At 42.1% G+C, this 12,639-nt stretch overlaps 2 protein-coding genes across 3 annotated transcripts in view; one reads left to right on the forward strand and one right to left on the reverse strand.

Annotated features, from left to right (window-relative positions):
• Window positions 1–12,639, reverse strand: part of galr1a (galanin receptor 1a) — a 414,821-nt gene that overhangs the window by 363,577 nt on the left and 38,605 nt on the right. The window lies entirely within an intron of this gene.
• mbpa (myelin basic protein a) overlaps window positions 1–12,639 on the forward strand; it is a 149,818-nt gene that overhangs the window by 28,157 nt on the left and 109,022 nt on the right. For both annotated transcript variants that reach the window (XM_028817203.2, XM_028817204.2), the window contains exon 2: window positions 4,345–4,414. In XM_028817203.2, the coding sequence (XP_028673036.1) occupies window positions 4,345–4,414 (70 nt within the window). The remainder of the gene's footprint in view (window positions 1–4,344; window positions 4,415–12,639) is intronic.

Raw genomic sequence — 12,639 nt, forward strand, 5'->3', positions numbered from 1 at the left:
GATAGTCCACGATCCATGCCACCAGGAAAAAGCAGTCTTAAACAAATGAGTCTGAAGTTTAGATTTGAAAAGTGAGAATGAGTCAATATTTCTATGCTCAGATGGGAGTGAGTTCCAAAGCTGGGGAGCAGAGCAACTGAATGATATGCTTCTCATGGTGTTTAGACGGACAAAGGGGACAGTTGAGTGGATGGTGTGGACCCGGACACAGATACGCAGACATGTTGTAATCACCCCACACACATTTATTGAGGCGTTCCATATTTACAGATCACTCACAGACCCCCAATACCCCACAGTCCAGGCCAACACAATGCCTTCTCTCTCTCTGTGTGTCTTCAGACCGCCTCCTTCTCTCCTCCAGAGACCTTGTCCTTCTTCCACCCGACTCAAGTCCCTCTCTGAAGGGAGGCGGCCCCTTTAAATAAGCACCCAGATGTGCTCCAGGTGTGTTTCCGGCAATCTCCCACCGACACGCCCCAGTGTGGCGGAAGTGCCGGCTGTCTCCCCAGAAGCACTCTAGGTGTCCCTGTTCCTCTTCCTCCCAGTACTCCCTGGTGTGGCGGAAGTGCTGAGATCCAGGGTCCTCCAGGTATTGGGGTCCCCCTGGTGGTGACCACGGGCCCCTACAGGGTCACGCTTCCCAGCTCTGTACCCGCGGCCCCCAGGGTGGTCGCCCCCTCGAGGTCTGGAGGAGGCACAAGCCCTCCTCCGGTCTTATCGGGCGTCCCGGCTCGGTACCACCCCCATCCGGGTACCGCAATGGATGAAGAGGATCTAAGGGTACGGGGAGGGAATGGCAACAGGGAGGAGGTCGGACAGATATGGAGGGGCGAGGTTGTGGAGAGCCTTAAAAGTTTTGAATTGAATTCGGAACTGAACTGGAAGCCAATGAAGCTGCTGCAAGACGTGAGTGATATGGTGAATAGAGGGGGTCCTAGTAATGAATTCTGGACAGCTGAAGCTTATAAAGAGATTTGTGAGAAGGACCAAAGAAAAGGGAATTGCAATAATCCAGACGAGAAGTGATAAGGCTATGAACAAGGTGTGGGGAGTGACGGAGGAGCGAATACGATTAATGTTACGCAGGTGGAAATACGCAGACCGGGAGATGTTATTGATGTGGGACTGAAAGGATAAAGTACTGTCAAGGGGAAAGGGAGAGAATTATCAATAACAGAGGAATTATCAATAACAAATGAAAAATGATCAGTTTTGGATAATGTTGATTTTGTACCAATGAGGTTAGTGCGAATGTATCGCTCCTGCAAGCAAACTTTGATTCTTAGCGCGATGAGAGAAGTCGGATCAACCAGAAGGTTCAAGCAGGTTCTAGAAAAAACCCCATCTAAATCCATTAAGTAGTTCTCTCGTTAATTAGCTAAGCGGAAGTAAGATACGCCCCGAGGCTGGCGCGTGAGTGAGGAGGGCCCCTACCCTTTCCCCTCAGCCCACTGCGTCTCTCTTGGATTTGTGCAAATAAATCGGTACCGCAAGCAAACTATGATACATAGTGCAGTGAGAGAAGTTGTAGAATCAACTGGAATCCATTCATCCATCCATTTTCCAACCCTCTGAATCCGAACACAGGGTCACGGGGGTCTGCTGGAGCCAATCCCAGCCAACACAGGGCACAAGGCAGGAACCAATCCTGGGCAGGGTGCCAACCCACCGCAGGACACACACAAGCACCAAGCACACACTAGGGCCAATTAAGAATCGCCAATCCACCTAACCTGCATGTCTTTGGACTGTGGGAGGAAACCCACGCAGACATGGGGAGAACATGCAAACTCCATGCAGGGAGGACCCGGGAAGCGAACCCAGTTCTCCAGGTCCCCCAACTGCGAGGCAGCAGTGCTACCCACTGTGCCACCGTGCAGCCCATCAACTGGAATGTTCAAGCAAATTATAGAAAAACAACCCCGATCTAAATCCTTTAAGTAGCTCTCGCGTGAAAAGCGAACAGACATACAGACAAACAGACAGACAGGCGTTGGATTTTAAATAGAGAGAGATATACGCTCCATTACAGGTCTTTAAAGCATCTTTAAGCTGGGCTGCGTTTTTTAAAGCCATTTCAACTCAATCAGGTTTAAGTTCCATTTTTGCAGGGTAAGGTTGAGTGGGATATTCACTAACAGTGCAACCCCCTTCCTTCCCCGTTTGCTTGTCAAGTAACTTTTATGACCACTGCAGTTTCACTTCATGAATCCACAGGACAAGGCCTGCAGGTTTCTAATCTCCATCTCACATATCCATTTGACCGTTACCTTTTGAATGTTTACTTGGAGATTAGGAGTTTTAAGTAAAGGGCAAGCAACCAAAACATTCTTCACTAGATTTTATTGTTGGAAAAATTTTTTTAAAAACACCTGAAAAATCGGCTCAGGTATACCTAAAATGATCAGCTCTCCTACCTTCACTGCACAAACTGCCGAGAATACTTCCTAATTAAGGAACGGCATCTAAAAATAAATGAACTGTCCTTCTATGTCTTTCATTTCCCTTGTTCCTGTCTTACTGTCTGTCAGCAGCTTTAAAGTAAATGACTTTTATGTTGAGCTTTGACTGATCTCTAAGTCCACATTTCATCATCCCACATAGATAGGCCTACCACTTCCAAGGCCCCTAATAGCAAACACAAGGGAGAATCTACTGTGAAATATCATAAGCTGGCATACATGCAAATGAACTTGTTAACAGTTTGGAAACTTTCCAATTATAAACAAGTATTTTTGCTTAAGGGGTCAAATTTAGTTATTTTACTTGTTAATCCTAACAACTAGCTGTGCTGCCCATTTAAGACCGATCGAAATTTTAAGTAATCAACATGGACCTCAGTGTTAACGTTTGCAGTGCACCATGCAATGCATATGCCTCTGTTACAGTATAGGCCATTTGGTATGGGATTCGTAAAAACAGTGCTAATGTTTTTGTGATGCGCCATCTGTTGGAATGACAACTGCAATGCATTACCACAGGTGCTTGTGATGTGCTACCAATTTGAATGACGGAGATATAACAGCTGGACAGACATACAAACACTTGTCCTTTTATTATATACTAGCTGTGCTACCCATTTAGGACGGATTGAAATCTAACTAATCAACGTAGATCTCAGCATTAACATTACCGCATATAGCTCTGTTGTATGCTATTTGGTGTGGGATTCGTAACAGCAGCGTTAATGTTTATGGTATGGCATCTATGGGAATGACAAACAATGGGGCACTACAAATGTTTGTGATGCACCCCCTGTTGGAATGACAATTGTAATGCATTTTGTTACTGCAGATGTTTGTGATGCACAACCAATTGGAATGATGGAGACATAGCAGCTGGACAGACATGCAGACACTTGACCTTTTATTATATACTAGCTGTGCTATACAGTAGAATTCAATCCAAATATTACATGTAACTAATCAACATAGACCTCAACATTAACATTACACGCATATTGTCTCTGTTGTATGTTATTTGGTCTGGGGTTTGTAAAAGCAGTGTTAATATTTGTGATGTGGCATCTATGGGAATGAAAAATGCAGTGCGTTTTATTGCTACAAATGTTTGTGATGCACCATTCGTTGGAATGACAGAGACATAACATTCAGATGGACACAAAGAAGCTTGTCCTTTTATTATATACTAGCTGTTCTACCCGTCTAAGATGAGATGAAATGTGTGTAATTAACGTAAACTTTAGCTTCAATGTCTGCATTTCAGCATACAGTATATATATGTCTCTGTTATAGGGCATTTGGTATGGAATTTGTAAAAGCAGTGTTAATGTTTGTGATGCACCATCTGTTGGAATGACAGAGACTTTGCATCCAGATGGACACAAAGACGCTTGTCCTTTAATTATATACTAGCTGTGCTACCCGTCTAAGATGAGCTGAAATCTGTGTAATTAACGTAAACCTCAATGTCAGCATTTGCATTGCAGCATGAATTACATACAGCATGTCTCTGTTATAGGGCATTTGGTGTGGAATTCATAAAAGCAGTGGTAATGTTTGTGATGCACCACCTGTTGGAATGACAAAAGCAGTGCATCAACTGCCAAAAATGTTTGTGATACGTCATTATTTGCAATGACAGAGACATAGCAACCAGACACACAAACACTTTTTCATTTGTTTAGGTGCATAATGGCCATCAAATCATAAAAACTGAAGGAGATCAATCAGTAGTTCATCCCCCTCCTTTGTCATGCCTAACACTTATCCCACCATTTTTTGAACTTCTTCATCCATTTGTAAATGCTCTGTATATTCTGTATACAGTGTATTAAAAAGAAATTAATTAAAATAATGACCTTCTCATCTTCTTTTGCAGATTGTAACTACGGAAGCTTATGAAAGTCCAGAGCCGGACGTAGAAACATCAGATGACAATGAAGTATTTGGTATGTTGTTGGGGGGGGGGGGGGAGAGATCTGCAAATATCCATCTTAAGGCCAGAATGTGCAGAGATCATGAATGGCCTTTGTGCTTCTCCTCTCTTTTCTAATCCTATGTTCACTGTATGGGAGAGCAGCACTGCTGACAGCCTGTTTTGTGTGATCTTGTTTCTAAAAGTAGCTTTAGGACAAAAGCTGAGCTGTGTTTTTCAATAATACGTTTCTACCCACAGATCAGCAGCACTTTTAGAAAGTGAGTAATCTTTGGGTGCCCGCAAAGCAAGCCTAGCAAACAGGAAGATCTTTTTAAAGAAAGCAGACCTTCTATCCCTCACACACGCACACACACACACACACAAATAGTTTTGATATCTGCTGGTTAAAAGTTCAGGCTTTTACTGATTGCCCTTTGATGGCTGGTGTCTTGTCTTTAGTTAATCCTTAGAGATCTACTGAACTCTGAATGGTTTTGTTTGTGCTGCAGGTAAGTAGGATGAAAGATCAGCACCTCCGGCAGGCCTGTGGAATTATTGCATTACATGTGTTTGCCCTGCCCTAAATTATGGAAGCTTTAAAGTCCAGATAACAGCACAGCTCCTAACCACAGACCCACCACTCTAACTATATATACACCGTGTATTTACTGTACATACTGTATACATCTGTAAATATATACATTCATAAACACACAGTGTGTGTATGTGTTGTGACGCCAACCCGGACACAGACAGGTAGCAGACAGGTTTTGCCACACTACACACGTTTATTTACAATCTAAAATGCCCAAAATACCAATCAACACAACACCATTCAGTGCGTTCTTGCTGCCAGTCCTCCTCCCTCCACTCCTCTTCAGGCTTTGTCCTCTTCCTCCCAACTCCAACTCTAGAATGGTTGGGGACTGGGCTCCTTTTTATAGGGCACCCGGAAGGACTCCAGGTGTCCAACGAGCTTCCGGCTGTGGTGGAATTGTAGCCAAATAAGGCCCTGGAAAGGTCCATGCGTCTCTGGCCCTGCTGGAAACCAAGGGGGCTACCCTTTATCAACCCGGGGGAGAAAGTGTCCTGAAAATACTCTCTCCCCCAGTCCTTCGACACTCTGGGCATCCCGGCCAGATAAGAGTTCCAGGTAAGAGTGTATATATATAATATGTATATATAATATATATGTATTGTATATATATAATATGTATATATATATATTATGTATGTATTGTATATATATAATATAATATATAATATATATATATATGTATTGTATACAGCGGTGGGTTGGCACCCTGCCCAGGATTGGTTCCTGCCTTGTGCCCTGTGTTGGCTGGGATTGGCTCCAGCAGACACCCGTGACCCTGTGTTCGGATTCAGTGGGTTCGAAAATGGATGGATGGATGTATTGTGTATATATATAATATGTGTATATATATATGTACTGTATATATATATATAATGTGTATATATATATATGTACTGTATATATATATATATAATGTGTATATATATATATATATGTACTGTATATATATAATATGTGTATATATATATGTACTGTATATATATAATATGTGTATATATATATGTACTGTATATATATAATATATATATATATATATATATATATATATATATATATATATATATATATATGTATTGTGTATATATATAATATGTGTGTGTATGTATATGTATATATATATATATATATATATATATATATATATATATATATATATAAAATATATAAACGACTACACGGAAGTATGTGTGTCTGTCTGTCTGGCCTGGAAGTGTGAGGCTACAGTATGAAGCTCAAAGAAAGTGACTCTGTCGCCAAAGTGAAACCACCGAGAAAAGAGACAAACTTGCTTAGCCGCTGATACACAAGGAGGGCGAGAACATCGGCAAAACGAGACCACCAAGGAGAGATAACGTTGATTAGCCGCTAATGCACAACCGATACAATTGATTGACTGAAGTGCCAGAATCCAAAAGAGTTGGGGATTCACCCCTGTATATTGTACACAATTGCAAAACAAAGATAGTAGCTCCAGAGTACTTTCTGGGTCAGCATCCAAATAGGGACAGTATAGGAAAGGAAGGTGCTAGGCTTTTATAATTTTAGGGGAGGAAGAGGCGGGTCCGTGAGGATTGAAGCTGAAAGTGAGGTCAGAAGGTGGTGTGGCTAGGAAGGGAGTGCAGGTTTTCTGCACTCGGTTAAGCCCTTAGCCTGCCTCCGATGAACACGTGTGTGACCTTATTAATCCTTCAGTTCAACCTCGCCCCCACCCAACACCCCTCACTTGCTATATATTGCCTTTGATTCCTGTATGTCTAATCATTTTCCTCTGATGATGATACCAGGTAGGTTCTCGAAAGCTTAGGAGTAAAACACTATTTTAAGATACGTAACTCATTTTCTCCCTTTTTGGATCTCTAGCTACAAATATGCAACATAAGTATATATGTATGTATATGTACATATTTTACAGTTGAAGTAGTGGCCAGTTAAGTGACTTTCTCAAAGTTTGCAGTCACTCAGATGTGAGGCTGAATTAGCAACCTTAAGGTGTAAAGTTCTAACCTACACACCTCGCTGACTAGCTGTTATGGCAAATTCAAGGTGTTAGAGAGACATGCAATATTAATAATAATAATATTCTGGCTTTTTGTGGTCTTTTTAGATGTTTATTTCATTGCAATTTTTATCTCTTCCTTTGCTTTGAAATAATGCTTAGATATTACATTCCATTATGTCCATTAACCATAAGCGTCACAGGCTTCCATCATTATGACCCATTCTTTTATTTCCATTCATATTTTGTTTTTGTTTTTCTTCTGTGGGTCTTCACTGAGTATGTATTTAGTTTTTATACTGCTTTACCTCTTTTATTCTATTATTTTTGTCTAATTAATCAAATGAATGATCAGTAGAGCTCACTAGGAGACTTTTAAAATGGGCATTAGCTCCCATTACATTGACTAAACATCAGCGCATGTCAGGAGCCAGTCCTGTGTGTGTGTGTGCGTGTGCGTGCGTGTGTGTGTGTGTGTGTGTGTGTGTGTGTGTGTGTGTGTGTGTGTGTCACTCCTTTATATGGCACAGCCACACCCATTTATTCATTTAGTTTCACAGATTAAAGTAAAATGCAGGCCTTTTGGATGTGCAACAAAAACTGGATTAAGTAGGTTTGAAAACAGATAGGAGTAGGGAAGCACTAGATGGTTTTAATGGAGGTGGGAGAAATTGCGAAGAGAGGGAAGGAACTACAAAGGACACACTACTGACAAACTTTCATTGTAAAGTTAAATAAATGTATATTCAAACAATGTTTGCCTTCAAAATGTGTTAAGAAAAACAACCACATTTCTATGTGACTGTGATGGCCTAATAATCCTACACCCCAGGCTAGAGAGATGCAAACGAGGATGTGATTATTATTTTATGGTCTGTATCTGCTCTCCTGCTCCTGTTCTTTGAGCAGTCTCATTAAATCACCTGCGTGAGTCGGAAACTTTAGCCTGACCTTGAGTAATCAGCTTCTGCCATAATGTGTGATCCAATGTGTTTTTAAGATAATCAAATTACATTGATTGTTGTTCTTCTCACATTGATTGCACTGCTGCTTTAATTTGCCGTCCTTATTACAAAGATATCTTTCGTGAAGGCTAATTTCCTGTCACTGGTAGCCACTGGATTACGGTGCAATTAATTGCCCTGAATGAACAGACCTCACCATCTCAGAAGCGTATGTTCTTTTTCTGTCTTTATACTGTAATTTCCCGTTGATCAAGTGTGTGGAGGTATAAATGAAAATCAATCCGTCCGCTTAATATTAAAGACATACAATATTATTTTGGCAGTTTAACACAGACAAGATTTGTCACCTTCTGGCATCAGATTTGCTCAAATCATTTTAAGATTCGAGTTTATTTTAAAAGGAGTGCAGATCTCACCTAATAGTTGTCCCTCTGTTCTTTACAAACATCAGCTCCTTCTTATGGATGCACGCTCTGTAAACCCTTGAGGAGCTGTATGTAGTTTGTAGTTGTAGTACACGGTGGATAGAATTTACAAATCACTTCTTCTTGTTCTTAATGGCGTTCTCCACACTGTCTCAACTTTTTTAGAATCAGGGTGGTAATAAACTAGCAATGCTGCACTGGCACTGTGGGCCATGGATGGGGCGCTCCCTTTCTCCTCACTCGGAAATAGAATTCGCAGTCTCAGAAAATGAATAAAGACACATCAAAGATGTGAACGTAATTTGATTCACTAACATCGGTCAAATGAAATCTGTATCCGCCACTTTTGCTGCAGCTGCTCTACTACAGCAATAAAACGAGAGGGAAGAGGTGTTATTGTGTTTTGGTCTGACGCCTTTATACAAGTTTAAAACACAGTACAACTGCTGACACGTTTTATTTAACACTAGCCGTCCCCCACGGCTCCGGCTATGTATTTGTGAAACAGGACAGTGAGGAGGGCCCTGCCCGGCTCCCCACTCCTGACGTCACGCTTCCCCCTCCCCTCGGCCCGCAGCCTCTGTCTCGGATTACCGTGAATATAACGCTCCTCCAAGCGAACTTTGTGTGATGAGAGAAGTCACAAAATAAACCGGAAGGCCCCGAGGCTGGTGCGTGAGTGAAGAGGGCCCCAACACCCTCTTTTCGGCCTGCTGCGTGTCTCTCGGACTCATGCAAATAAATCGATACTGCAAGCGAACTATGATACATACCACAATGAGAGAAGTCACAAATTCAACCAGAATGTTCAAGAAAATTATAGAAAAATACCCGATCTAAATCCGTTAAGTAATTCTCGCGTGAAAAGCGGACAGACATACAGAGAGACGTTGGATTTTATATATAGAGAGATGGACCACGTTACACTTAATTAACTTGCTTAGGATATCACGGTAAGCTTGAAGCAGAGCTACTTAAAATGTCCTACATCACCCAGCAGCCCTAGTGTTATAATGCTATTGGACAGCTTCAGAGGTTGCAGGGGCTGCTGGGCAGAAGATCGAGCAGGCATGACCTTTAACATCCTTAGCGTTAGACCCGAGCGTTACTCGGGCTGTAAACACAGCACTAAAAGCTATAGCCCAGAGTGTGACTCTGCAACTGTATAGATGCGTCTCGTAAACCTCGGCTGTAAAAGTGCCAGCAGCATTAGTGCCAAGCGTTACTCTGGCAACGGTATAGGTGTGTGTTGTGTAAGCATCAGGTCCGAGCGTTACCTGGGCAACGGTGTAGGCGTGTCATCGCCTAGCCTCATAATGGCATCTCGCCAGAAACGCCACTCATCAGCAGTGATGACCAAGCTAATTGGTCTTCGGTCAGTGAAATTGAAAAGGGCAATGAAACCAAAAGGGATTCTGGGAATCCAAAGGAGACGCTTTCATCACTTGCACATGTGCAGTGTGCTATTCATATTATTATTCATCATTATTATTATTATTTGTATCATCACACTTTCTACTTTGTACTTTTCGTGTTTTTCATGTTTTACAATATAGAAAGATGAGATTTAATAAAAATGTTATTTTTCAAGCCAAAAAACGTAATGCTTTTTACATGTTTTTTCAAGAAAAAATGTTCCCATGGGGGGTGGTCACAATCCTCCCTTTTGTTTGTGAATATGCCTTACACATACCACTGGATTACGGCTTGACCACCTTGGATTACAGTTTCTACCTGGATGTACTACTGTATGTGCTGTCCTGTGCTTGCCTGTCCGTGTGAATTTGTGCTGATTGAATACGTCTTTGTCTCAGGGAGTGCTCCCAATCACTTCAAACCCCACACCACATCAGGAACCTGGTAGGACAAAACTTTCTATTGCTTTCAGAAACTGTTCACAGGGTTTTATTTATTCACACATCCATCATCAACTGTCCCTGCTATACTTGACTGTTTTGGACATTGTTGTTGGTGTTTATTATTTGCTGTTAGTGTCGGGGAGCTGGGGAGAGCCTTTGCGTTTTGTGGTATTGGCTATATCGTTTGTTCATTTTTCATTATTTGATTAATTTTTTTTATTTTATTCATTGTGCCATTAACAGTGTCTCTGTGTGTGAGAGTGTGAATGCCACTGGGGTCCCCACAATAAAAAAAATAAATCACCATCTTTGGATGGTGTGAATCTTAGCGCCTCTGAGACCACAATAAGCTAAAGATAATAATTAAATTTAACACCTTAACCCATATAGCAAAATTGCAGGCAATACACGTCAGTTCATCTCCTGCCTCCCTTTGTTTTTATCAACTCTGCATTTCATTTATAAAGTTCCCACACTCCGTCTATGCAGTGGTCAGAACCTCTCAAAGTGAAAATATTGATAAAGTTTACCTCACTTGAATTTGTTTTTCCCCAACTATTAAAAGATTTGTTGCTGGGTGAAAGTGAAATCCACATATGTGAGCGGCAGAGACGCACGGGACAAAAGTTGTAGAAACTGACTAGCCAGCTAGCCTGGGGGAATACAGGTGAGCTAAGATGAAAGGCCATTATGTGGGTAAACTTTTGTATTCGTCTTCAAACATCCAGAAGAAAAGACTGGGTTAGATTAGGGGTCTGTAATGGGAGGACTCAGTTGTGGCTAAATAGGATTGGTATGAAGTAGAGAGTCGGCTTGTCCTATTGGTCCAGGAGGTACCACAAGAAAGGTGGACTAAGACAGTAAGAGGAGGCTTGCAAAGGAATGCTCTCTCCCTCTTTCTCTGCCATTTTTGTATCCATGGAAGAGGAGCCCACCTCTCCTACATCCATATTCAAAGGCTTGACCGACTGGGCCAGAAACTAACATAAGACACATCTACCTGGTAGTCTAAGCAATGTGAACTGGTTGTTACCCAGGTCATAGTATTAATATTTTGCCAACACTCAATTGAACTCTGCTTATACATTTTTTTGGCCATATCTATATTACTAAACCACAGTATGCACGGCGGATGCACCGAGGCACATGCGCACTGCGGCCTTGGTGCCCGCCCCAGAGTCAAACGCAGTGGCTTCCCAGAGTCAGTAGGTGGTGCCGAAATAACACAACGTGCTGCGCCGTGGCACTCGCCCCAGAATCAAACGCAGCGGCTTCCCAAAATGCGGCGGCTTCCCAGAGTCAGTAGGTGGCGCCCAGACAACACAATCTGTGAGCGCCCAAACAACACAAACTGTATAGTCATGGATACAAACAATGAACGAAGGCACCCACACAAAGAAACCGCTTTAGTTCAAATAGGGTTATTGAATTAAATGGAAACTTTACCATGCCTACGACCTGTGAACTACACCTGAGGTGAAGCGTGCACGCCAGGTTGTATAGCCGCCCGGATGCAACCGCCCACACCACAGCATATACCCTCCATGATATTTCGTCATGCAGCGGCTTCCCACTGAGGCACATATTGCGCCGTGGCGTACGCCCCACAGTCAAACGAGGCGGCTTCCCAGAGTCAGTAGGTGGTGCCCAAACAACACAACCTCTTCACTACACTTGCTCTAATCCACTGTGCCAGTAATATAGATCACATAACGGTCACAGACTCTAACCCAACGGCTTCCCTGACTCAGTGGCTGGCACACGAACACCACAACCTGTAAACTAAACTTGTTATGCTCCACTCTGCCAGCAGTCGGTGTCAGCAAAGGCAACAGAATCATATCTCCACAAAACGAAACAGCTTTAGTACAGATATGCTTATTGAATTAAATGACATTTCCCCAGACGCACCCACCCTCCATGATATGTCATCCATCCAAATATCGGACGGAACAGAAACTGATTGCCATTCTTGGATTTCCGATTCGCTAGTGAATCGCGGGCTTACTTGTTATTAATAATACATAAATAAATGTGTAACCTTTGCTCTTCTGTATGTTCTGGTACTCTGTCTAATTGCCTGTGGTTACAGATGTAAAAGAAAGGGGAAGTGTTTTTTAAGTGGTCCGGTGCCATTCAGATTCACACCATTGATTGGACGGTGATTTATTTATTTTTTTCGGTGGGGATTCCAGAAACGCACCCGGCCTTGGCCTTTAGTCACATATAAGCACGAAAATTTTGGTTAAAGAAATTTTTATTTTTTGCTTTTTAGTGGATTTATAAGTAAGGTAAATAAAATTGTTTTACTTTATTTCCTCCCATAAATGCTTTGCTTCACCTTCAGTTTTCATAATGGCACACTTACCTTCCCAGGCAATTCTCAGCAAGACCCAATTGATGCAGATGGCAG

This window comes from Erpetoichthys calabaricus, chromosome 13 (genome assembly GCF_900747795.2).
Source record: "Erpetoichthys calabaricus chromosome 13, fErpCal1.3, whole genome shotgun sequence".
In the NCBI taxonomy this organism is placed as follows: domain Eukaryota; kingdom Metazoa; phylum Chordata; class Cladistia; order Polypteriformes; family Polypteridae; genus Erpetoichthys; species Erpetoichthys calabaricus.